This window comes from Artemia franciscana, chromosome 4, assembly GCF_032884065.1.
Source record: "Artemia franciscana chromosome 4, ASM3288406v1, whole genome shotgun sequence".
Taxonomy (NCBI): Eukaryota; Metazoa; Arthropoda; class Branchiopoda; order Anostraca; family Artemiidae; genus Artemia; species Artemia franciscana.
The window spans coordinates 20109922-20126454 of NC_088866.1; the positions used below are offsets into that span (position 1 = coordinate 20109922).

The following is a 16533-nucleotide window of genomic DNA, read 5'->3' on the forward strand; positions in this document are numbered from 1 at the left end:
CCCTTGTTATCCAGGAGTTGTTTATAAAAAGAATTCGACAAAAATTTATACTTGATTGTAAAGAACGAGGTTTTGGAAGGGGGCAACCCCCCCCCCCCCCCCTCATATAGGTATTAATTTCTGTTCGTTTGAAGTTTTAATGTTGCTCCTTACATCTAGTTGGATAAACTCGTTTTTTGTTCAATATCTGATCGTTGTTCTAATAACGTCGGGATAACTGGCTCCACCTCCACAGGAAAATCCCTCTCCCAATAGAAATATCCTCTGAACAATTCAATTCTGGAGAAAATTTACCCCGGACAATTACCCTTAACAATGACTAACATAAAAACTACTGGACTAAAAATAAAATTAAATTGAAATAAGAAAGCACTAAAGTTTTCAAAAATAATAAATCCAAAGCAGAAGTCCAAAACATGCTGTTCTTTTTTGGGTTTTATTTTCTCGTTATCCGACATTACTTCTTCGCCCTTTATCTTAAGTCAAAGCGACTTATTCTTCTTCTTCTTAACATTAATTTGCATACCTTTTCTTGTATTGTAAGCTCTCAAAACTTCCATAAATTTATTTGTTTTCCTAATATTTTGATCTAGGACACTCAAACTGTCAATATAATCAAGGAGTTTTACATATTCCGTTTTGATACCATATTCTCAAGTACCCTTTGTGTTTCCTTAAGATACCTTGCTCTACTACATTCTCTGAAATATCGAGCCGAAGTTTTTTCAGAAAGTGGTTGTTCACCCTGATAAGACTATATCCTGATAAGACCTGATAAGTCTATATAAGAATGATTAGAGAAAGAGAGATTACTCTTGGAAAAAAGAGAGATTACACTTGGAAAAAAGCTTGAGATTTTGATTGAAAATTGGTTCACCTCTCCCTCTACAAAAGCACCTATAAAGACCTAATCAAGTCATTCATTACCAGTGAAATCGGGAAAGTGGGTATGATAATTTGATATGGCCTTACTTGGTTTACAACATAGTTGACAGTCCTGTGGTGGCGCAGTGGATTTGACCTTAGCTTGGTAATACGGGACCCAGAGATCGAATCATGCTGCAGGAATGCACTACAGGGCCGACGCAGGGACCATAGTAGTCAAGAAGCGTCGTTAATCTGATACAATACAACATAGTTGACAAGCATAAGCATTGTTAATATTTACTTACTAAAAAAAAACTACAGCCCTATTCTGATTGTGAAGCATGTTCATATGTTGCAACGGAGTGACTAAAAACAGATTTCAATCCAAAAAGAATGAATATTTGCCTTGTTATTAATTTTGATGGATGAACAGGCTTGAAAACCAAAATTTTCCTCAGAAAATTAGTTTTTTTTTTAGCAAAGCTAAGATTTGAATACACTTGTCAATACTACATTAGCTATATCACACACACAAAAAAGAATAATTAAACTTCAAAATATCGGAAGATTTCTAGAATTTAGCAAAATTTATTTAGAAACAAACAACTCCAATAAATACAAAAAAATGTAAAGCAAAAACAAGTACTTGATCAAATTCAGACTTCGTTCCCATAAACAGGTGGCTCCATAGTACTCAGTGGATTTTCTTGAACTCGAATTTTTGGAACATGACCTGGCTCAAAAACTTGATGAATAATTTTTTTTGTTTTGAATTTTCCTCTAAGCTAGCTTGCCTTTTGGGACGACTTTTTTTTGATATGTTAGGAACAGCTTTAACCGGATACTAATATGAAGTTTCTGGAGGAGACACTATTTTTGTATCCTTGCCATAGCCGTTATTAGAATACACAATAACCTGTTTTGGTTTCTTCTTTTTCTTCTGTTTTTCAGAAGGTTTTTGATTTACTTTTAGCACCAATTTCATACAACCTAGTCCAATAACTTTTTTATCCCGTCTTCTTGTTTGATGTTTGATCATAGTAAATAGATTTTGCAGGCTTGTAGAGCGTAAATGCTTCCTCGGTGACCTAGGATTGTGCTTGCTTTTGATTTAGGAAGTCTACCCACTTTACTTTGTTTGGGATGGGTTTGAGGCTTCTTCACATTTTGGTTTCTCTTCACATTTGGTATGCTTTAAAGACCTTAACTCCAACTTTATTTCAGCATCATTCGACTTGGACTCCTGCACAAGACTCATCATATTTTTGGTATGAGAAAAGCTTCGGGTGAAAACTTGTTGCTCCACATTCTTGTGGTTTTCTGACTGGGATCTGCTGAGCTTCTTGGGATTCTCTGTATTTGATTTCAGCTGTATATCACTGGCAACAGTGGTCTTGCTTTTTGAATCACACTGACTATCTAAACTACCTTGCTTCTTCAAAGTCTGAACTGGAACTGTTTCATTTTCAAGCCAAACTGTCACTTTATCTTTCATATGCATTTTAGCAGTTTCACTTTTCCATTTACTATGCAGACATTTACAGAGCAGAGTGCGCTTTCCATGAATGGAAGTTTTTCAATGATGGCCCTATTTACGTTCCACACAAACTGTAAGCGGTGAGTTCCTCATTTGTTACTCAGGAGCGTCTTTGATACTTGGCACTTGATGCTATAGCATGGGTGATCAGTAGAACCACAGAGCGCACACTTCATAACACCAGAACAGGGATTGTCCTTTGAATTACTGTGATCACCGGCGCACCAAGAACAACAGGCAGAGTTCTTACAAACTTTCGCGGAATGTCCATATTGCTGACAGCTATAACAGCGCATAGGAAGGAACTTGTATTCCTCAATTTGGTGCCTTTCGTAACCAAAAAAATAGGGTTCATACAGGCTCTCTGTAAATCAGCTTTCTGTTCAAACGGTAGTTTGTATGAACGAGTCTGACGTATCTTCTCAGCTTTCACACAGCTCTGAATCATCGCACATAAGTCCAAGTCGTTGAGTGTTGAGCCAAGTGTTGAGCTGTGATACTAAGTCTCCATCAGACCTTTACACCAATGATCACATGATGCTCACCAGATAGGGGAGTTGCTCGGATTTTTCACAACAACAGTAATAATTATTACTACTACCTATCCTATCTAACCTATCCTAATATTACTATCTAATTACTATCTATATTACTATCTAACCTAGCCCAACTAAACCTAGCCTGACCTATCCAGTTTTTTACATTCATAAAGATATTTGTTATTTCAATATTTCAATATACTCACCAGATAGAGGAGTTGCTCGGATTTTTCACAGCAACAGTAATAATTATTACTACTACCTATCCTATCTAACCAATCCTAATATTACTATCTAACCTATCCTAATATTACTATCTAATTACTATCTATATTACTGTCTATATTACTATCTAACCTAGCCCAACTAAACCTAGCCTGACCTATCCAGTTTTTTACATTCATAAAGATATTTGTTATTTTCAAAAATATGTTTTGGCTCTGCAATTGTATTGGCTCTGCAGTATTGGCTTGCTCTGCAATTGGCATGATGTTCATATTTAATATGAGCAAGGTATCGGAGGCCTTTTCTCTTGCAGAAAGAAATTCTGGGTCTTTTGTATATTCTGTTTCTATGCATTTTTCAAGTTTTATGGCAGCTTCCTTCAGGTTTTGAAAAAGCTTAGATTTTTTCAAGTTTTCCCATCGTGGTTTTGTCAGAAACTCTGGACCACTTTGATATTTCTTAATATAGGCTCCTTGGTGCAGCCCCAGAAGACCAATTCCATGAAAGGCTGCCTCTAAAACGACTGCTGGTGGCCTACAGTCAATTATCCTCATAATTTTTTCCATCGTCCCTTCAATAAACATTTTTTCTTTGTCAGAGTACCATTTGTCCCATTCTAGACCAATTTCTTCCATTACTTCATTGACAATGCGTAATGCAAACAACTGGTCTTCCCATGGTTCTTCAGGGGTCAGTAGATCATTAACCGGGCCTTTTATCAGCTCAAGAAAATACCATCTAAAAGTGTATTTGTTTATAATGAGGATTTCATGGAGAATATAATAAATCTTGTTCAGAAGCTGACCATGATTAGCTTCATCGTCCTTCCTTTTTGACTTTTCTTCCTTATTTTTGTCATGAATTTCAAAGATTTTCCTCAAGATTTGATCAATTTTAATTATTACATCACAGTCGAATATTTTAGCACCGAAGGTTTTCATACAGACAACCAATAAATCGAGCTTTTCCAACAAAATCTCCTTATTTGGCTCATCGACTATATTTTCTACTATAGAAAAGAAAATTGTTTTCTTATATTTTCGATCTTTATATTTGGCATACTCACATACTACGCGACAGCTTTGTACTGCAGCTCTTCTGATGTTAACTTCAACAAAATTAATATTTTTTAATATTATTTCGCATGCTTTGTCAGCGTCAGAAGAATCTTCTTTGACTCCCGCAACAAAAGTTGCCAGTATTTTCAAATCAATAGCTTTCCTTTTGATGTCTTCTGTTATTTTTATTTCCATATTGTTCTCAGCAGCATCTCGATCTTCGAAATGTAAATCAGGTTCCATATTAGCTGCTTGAATGACAAGTGGTATAGCCATTTGTAGGTAAGGTTCTAACTGTGGTCCAAGGATTTCACATATTCTAGCCCAAGCTAAAATCAAGGACCCTAGTTGAGGGCCGTCATAAGCCATTTTGCCAGCATTGGTATGAGACTTGTGAAGCAGACCCGTGACTTCTTTGACGCCAGTTGCAATCCCTTCACAGCCAACATCTAATCCTACACCCTTGTTGGCTGTTTTGGGATCATTTTTATTCTTAAGAATTCTATCTGGGTTTCTATCCACATTCTTTGGTCTTTCATCCTTTTTGGATTCTCCATATTTTTTAATTGCCCACGTGGTTACTATTCCAGCGCAGGGAATCGTAATGGCTAACACTTTAAGCATCATTAACACTCTTTAAATAACTGATAAAAAGGCCTGAAGATCTCCGTATATATTGTGAAAATGACGTCATTGCTGATGGACGGCTATAATACTAATAACAATACTGACGTCATACTAATCTGCACTGATAATGTATTTATAGAACCTGAAATGGGTCAAAATGCGAAAAATGACGTCATGTTAACTCATGAAGACAACAGCAGAAATAAGACTAATATACTTGAGAAATATTTCGTCAGTTCTTAAATATGTCTTTTTTAAGGAAAGTAATTTACAAAATGACAAAATCATAAAAGAGCTTCAAACTTATTAAATTGTGAGGTTATATTTAAATGTAAAAGCACAGACATAAATGTTAAGTTACGTTACGCCATGTCTTGTTCAGTAAGTGTCCATTAATAAACGCGTGGAGACTCTTCATATAAAAATCTTTCAGAAACTTTTGTTTCGGCTTTGGTGGATCATGCTAATTTACTGCCCATTTTGTACAGTTTAAGGAGGCTAAGCACAAAGGCTTAACAAAAGTCTGTCAAAAGATAGAAGCTGGTGTGTTCTTTTATGTCATTGAATTGATGTAAACTATGTGACAAATTGTAATCTCTATTCTACCTAATTTTTAAGTTTTAATGTCGCTCCTTACTTTCATTTAAACAAACTTGTTTTTTTGTTTAATTTTTCCAAGAGACGTGTGAGCCATGGGCCGATCGACTACATTGGCTTGCAGAAAAATAATGTACGCATCGCATTGCAACTACTTTATATTTTGAAGTGAGGAAAGACTTGGCTATTTTTTTTTTAAGGATATGAGCCATAGACAGTCCGAATGCATCCACGGGTATCTTTCTATTTGTCAAAAAGTAATGAAAGTGCCGCATTGCAATCATTTTATATTTTTAAGTGGGAAAAAATTTGCTATTTTTTTTAAGTATATGAAGCACAGACATTCCGAATGCATCCACACGTATCTTTCTATTTGTCGAAAAGTAATGAAAAATGAAAGTGCCGCATTGCAACTATTTTATATTTTGAAGTGATGAAGACCTGGCTATTTTTTTTAAGTAAGTGACCCATACACAATCCGAAGGCATCCTTGGGTGTCTCTCTACTTGTCGGAAAGTAATGAAAGCGCCGCAAAGTATATGAGCCATAGACATTCCGAATGCATCAACAAGTATCTTTCTATTTGTCGAAAAGTAATGAAAAATGAAAGCGCCGCATTGCAACTATTTTATATGTTGAAGTGGGGAAAGACCTGGCTATTTTTTTTTTTTTAAGTATATGAACCATAGACAATCCGAATGCATCCACGGGTATCTTTCTTTTTGTCGAAAAGTAATAAAGGCGCCGCATTGCAACTATCTTATGTTTTGAAGTGGGGAAAGACCTGGCGTTTTTCTTAAGTATATGAGCCATAGACAATCCGAATGCATCCACGGGTATCTTTCTTTTTGTCGAAAAGTAATGAAAGCGCCGCATTGCAACTATTTTATATTTTGGAATATGTAAAAACGTGGCTTTATTTTTTGGCTATCTACTAATAAGTCGACTGAACAGACGGTTGTCACATTTTATATAAAAAATATGAAAGTGATACCTTGTAGCTATTTTGTACTTCGGAGTACGAAAAGGCTTGGTTAAATTTTTTAAAGAGTTTTATGAGCGATACACGACTCAACTGTGTCGACGCGTGTCTTTTTGTTTGTAAAAAATTAAGTAATAATAATGAAAAAATTGCAATCACTTAGTATTTTGGAATAGGAAAAATACTTGATACATTTTTTCAAGAAATCTACTATCTATAAGTCAACTTTATGGACGATTGTCTCATTTTTTTTACAAGGAATATGAAAGTGGTAACTTGCAAATATTTTATGCTTTATAATACAGAAAGGTTTGGTTACATTTTTAAGAATTTTACTATCTTGGAATAAGTCGTCTGCGTGGACGGTTGTCTCATTTCTAATAATCAATATAAAAGTGGCGCCTTGCAACTATTATATGCATTAGAGTACGAAAAGGCTTGGTTAATTTTTTTCAAAGATTCTATGGGCCTATGGGTACTTGTAGAAAAATAATGAAAATATTGCAATTGTTTATACTTTGGAATAAGAACAACAATAATGGGAAAACAATGGGGAATTTTCCTAAAACAATGTTTTTTTTAACCATTAAATGAACATTTCGGGTCTATATGCAAGGGCTATATTTTAAGAGCAGATAAGACTGGTTTTCAAAGGATAGAAGCCCGTGACTTGGTTCCAGGCGGAGTGGTTGAAGTTTCCGGTGAGTAAAGGGTGTTATCAGCTTTCTCCAGAGATGCGAGTCTCAAGGCTTGGAGTGAACATCAGAGAAGAAATTTAAACCTAGTGAAAAAATTGACTACGGCTTTCAGTCTATTTGAGCTTGGTTATCCCTGTGACACCCACACACACACACACAGATTCTTGTACTTACATACCTAAAAGGGCTGTCCTCAGCAAAACACATTTATAAATCAAATAAGGCTTGGAATAAATGCGATCGTTAAAACTAAAATTAAACAGTCCTAGAATAATTACTTCAAGGAAGTACATCCAGGCTGCTTCCTGGTCGTATTAAAAAGGTTTTACACTTTGGAGCACGAAAAGGCTTTAGAAACTTCTAAATGTCTAGGAGCGTCTGAGTCATATGTGACTCAATTGATCTGACGGTTGTATTCATGTCTGTATGAAATAATGAAAGTATAGTTTTAAAGTCTTTGGAGATTCTGTTTTTAAAAGCTTTGGCAAGGGCTCAGGGGAAGTCTTATAAACTGAAACCAGACCATTTCCTTGAGATCGGTCTTTTGTAGGAGCTCCTGCTGCATTTCGGTAATTTAGAGAAGGCATTTGTCCCCTAGAATCCCGTCCTAGTGGCATTCTTAATGTTGATATTGATTGAATGGCAACATTGATCAAGATGGGTCGATGCTGACACTAACCGGCTGTTTATTTTTCCTTAAGCCGTCGTTATTGGGTTGAAAAGTTATTCATTTGAGTTCATCATTCGGACAGGAAAAGGAAAGGGGAAGCATAGAGATTCTCCTCGGCTGACAACGCTGTCTGAAAACAAGCACAAAGTCATTAAGCTGACATGCTACTAAAATAATTATTCATGTGGTAAATTGTTGTTACAAGGGATAACATTTGAATTGTTTCTTACGCTTCGTAAAATCAAGACTCTAAATTTGGGCCATTTCTATCGTTGCCTATTTTCGACGAAAATTGAAAAGTTTCCCTGTAGAATCTCAGGGAATAGAATTGGGACAAAATTTAAACTTTGGTGTAAACAGTAAGGTATTGACGAGGGGGTGAACCCTCTCATATACGTAATAAAAACGTACGAATAAAAAAGTTCGTTACAAAAGTTAATTCGTGAGTTACGTAAATTTTTACTTATAAAAACGTTCGTAAAAAAATTAAAAGTTCTAGTTGCCTTTTTAAAAAACCGAGAAATTGGAGGGTAACTAGGCCTACTCCCCCGCTTCTTTTTTCTCCGAATCGTCCAATCAAAACTATGAAAGCCATTTAGCCATAAAAATAAATTAATATGCAAATTTCGTTTTAATTATTCATGTGCGGAAAGCCAAAATCAAAACATGCATTATTTCAAAAACGTTCAGAAATTAAATAAAAAAAACGAGTTTTTTTTAACTGAAAGTAAGGAGCGAGATTAAAACTTAAAACGAACAGAAATTACTCCGTACATTAAAGGGGCTCTTTCCTCCTCAACGCCCCGCTCTTTGCGCTAATTTTTTTTACTGTTTTAAAAAGTAGAGTTGAGAGAAAGAGTCAAACTTTAGCGTAAAGAGCGGGGCGTTGAGGAGGGAAGAGCCCCTTTAATATACGCAGTAATTTCTGTTCGTTTTAAGTTTTAATCTCGCTCCTTACTTTCAGGTAAAAAAAACTTGTTTTTTTTAATTTAATTACTGAAAAAGAACAGGATTGCTTTGTATCTATGTAATCTTTGAAACTATTTTTCTTTCTTTCTTATGCTAGATTCTTGTAATTTTGTGTATTTGGCTCTGGTCATATTCAGAAGTTGGTGTATGCTCTGTCTCCCGCATGCATATATTCAGGACGAATAAATTCATTCGGAGAAAACCAGCACTGCAATGCGCATGTACAGCTTGACGATTTATTCGATAATCTGATTTGGAATTTTAGCTAAGGAATTTACGGATTTAATGTCCTCTGAATATCCAATTTAATCGATTTTTGTCCTGCTCGCTTCAAACCCGATATTTATTGTCTTATTGAATATGTTTAATTTTTGTAAAACTCAGAACAGTCCGATTCTGCGTAAGATTAACAAATAGCTTTTATTTGTTTTCTCCTATGTTATTTTATTTTCTATATCAGTGGTTCTGAAGCTAGGGGTGGCGGACGAATATTAAATGGATTTTGGTTGTGATCATTAGTATTTATAATGTTCAGATTCCGTAGTGGTGAGTAGGGGAACTTATTTGTTATAATTGAAAAACAATGCAGGTGTCCCCAAATGAATGAAAGACTGCTGAAGTAAGAAACACAACTTAAACAATTTTTTGTTTTTACATAATTACACCTGTCCATTTTTCTTTACAAAGTAATTTCAATGGAAAAAATGTATTTGTTTCCGATTTTTCTTCATTACAGTTTCAGCATCAATTCAACTCTTAATAACAGTGAGTTTTATATACCCAATTTATTTCTGTGCTTAGTTTAATGTAAACCATAGCCAAAAGTCCGGCCTCACATAGATATAAGTCAGTAAAGAGGAGGAGGACTTTCATAGATTCATCAAACAGGCAAGGATAGTTATCAGCAACTGAAAGACGGAATTTCGACCACTGTTTACGATTGCAACTATTTTCAGCGAAGTCTTTCAGCGATCTTCCGGTAAATCATAAAAAGTACTAAATATATCCAGTCTCTTATAATTATATGCAATGCTTACTGTCAGACATGTGTAAAAAAAACGGATACTCGTAAAAGATATATTTTGGTAATTTTTTGGTATAAAAAATTATTTAGTTGAAAATGAAATTAATTAAGAGACGAAGGAGCTGTACCTATCTAAACTAGCAAGGACAGCAAAATTAAAATAATTTCAACCTCTTGGATCCATCTTAAGTCTATCCATACTAAGAAGTTGCAATTATCTGATTTTTTTTTTTTTATGTTGCGTCAAAGTTACGAAATTTTTCGGGTAGAACCCTATTTTGTCAGTGTAGCCGCGTTGAACCATCAAGATAAGTAAGCATAATTAACTAGTTAAATTTGATTATGCTTTTCATTCGTAAGATGCTGTTGATTTTCAAAGACAAACTTATGTTCGCAGGGAAGCTACACCTTTTTAGACTACGGGGCCTTAAGTTTTAATTGCCGATAGCTGCTACCATAAACTCGGTAAGTGTACAAGGAGCCCTTTTTTGTTAAAATTGAATTCCTGATTTTTCTGATATTTTTTAGGTATTTGTGGCTGTGAAAGTTTCCTCTTGACAAGTTAAAAATTGAGACCGTTTCCACTGTCCTCGGTACTTTCAGGAAAGAACATCGGAAAACATTACACATTTAAATAACCTCTTATAATTTCTTTTCCAGTTGCTGTTTCCTTATAACCAAGCGGTGCCGTCTTTTTCGTCGGCATTCCCTCAGATATTCAAAGGCAAAACGGACGTGCCTTGTTTAATTCCTTGCGGAATCGACCAAGATCTGTATTTCCGGATGGCACGTGACGTGGCTCCCGAGATGGAATTTCTAAAGCCTTCTCTGGTTCATTCAAAGCTTTTGCCAGCTTTGCAAGGTGCGACCGCTAAGATGTCGGCGAGTGATCCCAACTCGTCAATTTTTCTGAAAGATACTGGAAAACAAATTAAGGAAAAGGTACTTATTTTTTATTTAAGGTTCATCTTCCTTAAAGATGATATTAAAATCTGCAATTGATGTCACCGAAAGGTTGATAGTTCTGAAATATTGCTTTAATTATGCTGGTGTTTCTAAGAACAAATAAGAAAAATTTGCCGAACACATAAATTTTCAGTATTTAATTAAAGCCTATTCAGGATTTCTAGACTGTCTGTAGATTTTCTGCAGAATTTTTAATCAAATTAAATTAATTCTTCAAAACTAGTCAAAATATTTATTGGTAAGTTACCGCGATGTTCAAAAAATCATTCCTGCTGCCCAAGGTCGTTTCAGGAATTTTGGTTTGGGGTGGTGGTGCTACAAAAAAAAAATATTAGAAAATGTATCAAATATAAATTTTTATTTATTTTTATCGCGTTTTTACGAGTCGGGTAAAAGAAAATTTGAATAGGAGAGTAAAACCTGTACCCCCCCCCCCCTGGATAATGTATTGCTACTAAGTCTATTACTGTTAAACTCGTCGCATTACCAAGCTGGATGAGGCAGAAACAGTTGCGACCAATCCTCCCCTTTCCTTCCGTCCAATGTTTCACCCTGTGGTTCCTCAATTTAAGTTAGTACTTGCTTACTTGTTAGTAGGCCGGACGACTTTTTTCACATATTGAAAAGAAATAAGTTCATTTGTGGTTGGGGAGAGAATAGGAATTCATTTAAGATGAATTTTCAACTTCATCTTATTCATAAACGCTACTATAAACTGAAATTTGTGTAAAGTTCGAAGCATAGAAGTTCAAAAATTAATCAGGAATAATTAATTAAATAATGAATTAATAAGTAATTAACAAATAACTGGGACATACGAAAAAAGTGAAAATTTCTGATTAGATTACAAGCAAAAAATATATCAGAATTGGATAGAACAAATTTATCAAATCAAATGACTAACATTAAAACTACTGTACTAAAAATAAAATTGAATTGAAATAAGAAAGCACTAAAGTTTTCAAAAATAATAAATCTAAAGCAGAAAGTCCAAAACATGCTGTTTTTTTTTTTGGTAAAATAATCTTTCTTTTCCTCACGTTTAGAATATTGAACTTTTCTGAGAAAAGAGAAAGAGAGATTACTGACTTGTGCAGTTTTGTTAAAAAGGGTATTATCCCAGTAGCTTATTTTTGGGTCTAATTTTCGATTTATCACTCACAATATTCCAGAGATTTATTTTAATGCCAAACGTATCATTTTATATTTTGTTAAGTGTTTAGTTAAGCGTTGATCTAGTCAAAAAAAAAAAAACAACTTGAAACCTGTTGGGCTCTTTGGTATGAAGTTTTATGCCACTGTAAAGTACAAAAAGATTTAGAGTCACGTCAAAATCGCTCTGATCCGCAAATAAGTTCTGATTTTCAATGATTTGACATTTGGCTCATATTATTGACATTAAGAACCCTACTTGCGATTTTTATGGCAATTTATGTTTCAGATAAATAAATATGCTTACTCTGGTGGTCGCGATACGGTAGAAGAGCACCAGGAAAAGGGTGGTGATTGCTCAGTTGATATAGCATTTCAATATTTAACGTATTTTGAAGAAAATGATGAAGAATTAGAAAAAATTAGACAGGTAAGCATGACTTTTTTTTAATACCTGAATTAACAATAATGTCATTACTACACTGTCGGCACCAGGAATTCAAGGGGGGATGTATTGTACAATGTCGTTGCTGTTCAACAGTGGCAAAGCCTCTGACACCATCGGAATAATCTATTATCAGGAGCTCAAGAGGTGATGAATTGCTGAATGTCTTCGCTGTTACGCCTAAAGGTCATATCTTGACATTTTAAATCTCCAGGAATAATTGCCGAAACCATTTGGTAAGCTGCCATAAAAGGGAGGACCAACCGGAGAAATTAAGTTTGACCACAATTCAGTGCTCCTGATCTATTCTCCTGCTGATCCTCCCTATAAGAACAGCTTTGCAAATGGTTTTTGGTAATTTTCTCTTTAAGTCTGAAAATGTCTGATGCGACCTTTAAGCGTACCAGTGGTGATATATAGCCGCTGCAAGAGAGTAGAAAAACTAAAAAAATTTGTTTTGAGTTTCCTTACTGTCATTTAGAAGCAATTGTCTTTAAAAGGAAGAATTAGTTTGGCTTGGAAAAGTTTCGCGAGGCCAAGAAACGACAAAAATCTTTTTAATATCGTTGCAGTAAATACTGGGTGTTAAAAAGAACTTTTTTATTGAATGTGTCAAAATAAGCATTTAAATATATAATCTGGGATTTCATTTAGGAAAAATGGTGGCATTCAGATATAGCCCAGCATGTATTTAAACATGTATGTATATACATGACCAGCATGTATATAATTGACCAGCATGTATATATGTATATATATATATATATATATATATATATATATATATATATATATATATATTATCATTAATATCATTTTACTTTATTTACAAATACGGTTGCCACCAAGTTGAGTTTATTGTTTATTGTTTATCATTGTTTTTTTTTTTAGTTTTGACTCTAGTGACTTTTTTCTTGTTGGCAAGTTGGCAAGTTTTTTAAAGTTAGTTGGAGGGTTTCATATCAATATATATATATTTATACATACATATATATATATATATATATATATATATATATATATATATATATATATATATATATATATATTTTCTATTGTTTGGTAAATGACGACTTATACTTATTGACGACATGACTGCCTGTCCATGGATTATTCTTTATGGTTGATTGTGTGTGGCTATGCTGTTTGACCTATGTGATTGTATGGATGAGTAGGGTTAAGGCCTCATTCAAGTGCTGGTCTATATTAATCACTAATTTAGGAAAACAGTCTTCCTTTTCTCCTTCTGTCTTTTTTTTTTTTTTTTTTTTTTTTTTTTTTTTTTTTTTTTTTTTTTTTTTTGTGTGTATGTTTGTGTGGTTGCATTGGTGATTTCTCTTTTCATGATATATATATATATATATTATGTGTGTGTATACGTACGTGTAAAGTTTTTTTGTTGTTTTTTTGCAGGATTATTCTAGTGGAGCAATGTTAAGCGGAAAAATCAAGAAGATTTTAATTGAGAAATTAACTCGCGTCGTTTTAGACCATCAAACAAGGAAAAAATCTATTACAGAGGACATCGTTAGGGGGTTTATGACTCCCAGACAACTTGTAATTGATTTTTGACTTAGAAGAATTTGTTATTTTATTTATGTCAAATTTTGTGTTCTTTTTTATCCTACCAATACACCAAATTCAAAGGGATATGTTTTTTTTTAGCTCTAGAGTATTCCCCTTTTCTCCAAAAAACAGATCAGATATAGTTAAGGGGACTTGCGTTCGATTTTAAATTTGAAAAGCTGCTTTATCTATATTTATTTTGAATTTTGTTCCGCTCATCCAGCTTTTCTGTTTTTCAGTTGTAGGGCTTTTATTTTTAGAGCAATTAATTTTTAGGACAAGTTATATATGTGTTCAGATCAAATTTACTCACACCTGCTGGCAATACTTGTAATTTGTATGTGCATTGGCCATCTGCATTGCCAATTGGTCGTAATTCGTAGATTTTTAATTAGTCCTACTTGCTTTTCCTTCTTTGTAGTACCAAATACATATAAATGAAAACATTTCCCTACCCCTGGCTCCATCATTGGTCGATCCGGTAGCTGGCGTTTACCCAACCGGAAAATTCACCCCCACGGAAAATCATCCCTCGGTGAACACCCTCCTAGAAAGTACCCCTCCCCCCATGGGTCGTTGGTCTCCGATCACATTGTCACACTGTTCCTAAGGGAGGCCAATGTTCCCCCGAGCCGATGTTTCCCCGACAAGTCCCCCCTCCGCAGAATTTCCACCGCCACGGAAAATCTCCCTTCCCCGGAAAGTTTTCCTTGAAAATTCATCCTTGGAAAATTCCCCCGCGAAAACCCCATCTCCCCAAGAAATCCCACTGGGTAATTCCCCCATATGCAAAATTGAGCTGCCATAGAAAAATGTACAAAAATAGGTACCTAAAAATATCGGTCAGATGTCCCAAGGTGTAACAAAAGGACCAGATATCAAAAAACATTTCTATGGCAAGGGATGGTTGGTCTCCAATCACTTTTTACTTTAATTAATTTAAAATACAAAGTTTTTCCGAGGGAAGTAAAGAGCGAATTTTAAACTTAAAACGAACAAAAATTATTGCTTCACAGCCTATCTGATATATATCAATAAAAGCAGCACAAATAAACCAACTAGTTATGTTTCCCTGTGTTTCTAGGATTATAGAAAAGTACTGTTTTACTGAAAACACAAAATAATATAAGAGTTAAGGTACAGAAAAAGTATATAATTTAAGGAAACTTAAAAGTGTAAAGATAAATCATTTTAAAGCGTATTTCTTAAAAACTTAAATTGTATATTATATTATTCACTATTGGTATTATAGCTGGTGAGACCAAAATGTTACCTGATAAATCAAGCCAGTATTTCTATATGCTGTTCAATGACAGTGGTTATTACAAAACTATTTAATTTTATGTTCATGTTATTAAGATAGTTATAATTGCGTACTGATAGTTACTGATGTCATAACTGGTGTATGACTATAAGCTTTATAGATTAGTTTATTGTTTTCAGGCTACCTACTCACTTTTGACTCCCAGGTCAATATTCCTGTTTTTATGCTTGGATTTTGTGTCGTTCACTTTAAGTTTAAACTTCGCACTTTACTTCCCTCAGAAAAATCTAGTTTTTTTTATTAATTTTTGCTCGTTTTTGATTAAAATTTAATGTAGAAAGAATACTGCCGTAATCTTTTTATTTACACAAAATAATTTATGTTTGTTTTAAATTTTTATACCGCTCCTTACTTTCAGTTGAAAATTATTTTTTTTGTGTAATTTCTAATCATCAGCGATCTAGGGGAGATAAGACACCTCTAGAGAATACTGCAGACAACCCTGACAATTATGAAAAGCTTCCAGGACATTCTTTAAAAATGAGTGCATCACATTTACAAAATCAATGAAATTATCATTTTTTAACAATAATCATATAAGAGAAAAAATCGTTATTGAAAAAAAAAACAAGAGAGAAATAATTTGTGAGAAATAATTGGTGTTTCCAGCCTACCTTAATTACGTAGCTGATTAAAGAGCTTAGAGGAAGAACATACAGGAGGTGTTTTTGAAAGCTTCCATTTAAGGATTTTGGACAATAGTTATTACAGCGATATCGTTTTATGCTTCCAAACTTTTCTACTTGAGAAATGGCACCAAAAATACTTTTTAGTGCTCTATCACACTTCCGAATGGTAGAATTGATAAACATCACGTATATAGGAGCAATAGCTTTCAAAGGAATCATTAAAAATCACTCTTCAAAGTTCTGGTAACCCACTAGCCTCAGCTTTTCCAGTTGAAACATGGCACCAAAAGTCCCGTTCTTAGAGCCATTTGGAATTTGCTTATGGTGGAATTTGTTTGTAGGACGTAGATATGAGCAATATCTTTTATATGACCTAGAAAAAATCTGTCTACGATATTGTGGTAACCTGCTAATGCCACCCCTTGAGAAATGACACAAAAAGCCATTTTAGTGCCATATGGCACTTGCAGATGGCGGGATTTACAAAAAGTACATATACGTGAGAAAAAGCTTTCGAATGAACCAATAAGAATCTCTATGACGTTCTGGTAGCCAACTAGGACTGCTGAAAAAAAAAGAACGAAAAAAACGGGAGACAGATCAACGCTACCGATGCAAAAAAAGTGATTTTCATTGTTTGTCAAGAAGGGGAACTATG

At 34.3% G+C, this 16533-nt stretch overlaps 2 protein-coding genes across 2 annotated transcripts in view; one reads left to right on the top strand and one right to left on the bottom strand.

The window, feature by feature from the left end:
• LOC136026112 (tryptophan--tRNA ligase, cytoplasmic-like) overlaps nt 1–14006 on the top strand; it is a 287826-nt gene extending 273820 nt beyond the window's left edge. Inside the window, exons 12-14 of the mRNA XM_065702394.1 lie at nt 10454–10735; nt 12201–12341; nt 13770–14006. Of these exons, the coding sequence (XP_065558466.1) occupies nt 10454–10735; nt 12201–12341; nt 13770–13928 (582 nt within the window). The 3' untranslated portion in view covers nt 13929–14006. The remainder of the gene's footprint in view (nt 1–10453; nt 10736–12200; nt 12342–13769) is intronic.
• The window catches only part of LOC136026113 (importin-5-like), a 130835-nt gene continuing 115582 nt past the window's right edge, over nt 1281–16533 (bottom strand). The window contains exon 2 of the mRNA XM_065702396.1: nt 1281–1955. The gene's annotated coding sequence lies outside the window, so the exon portion shown is untranslated. The remainder of the gene's footprint in view (nt 1956–16533) is intronic.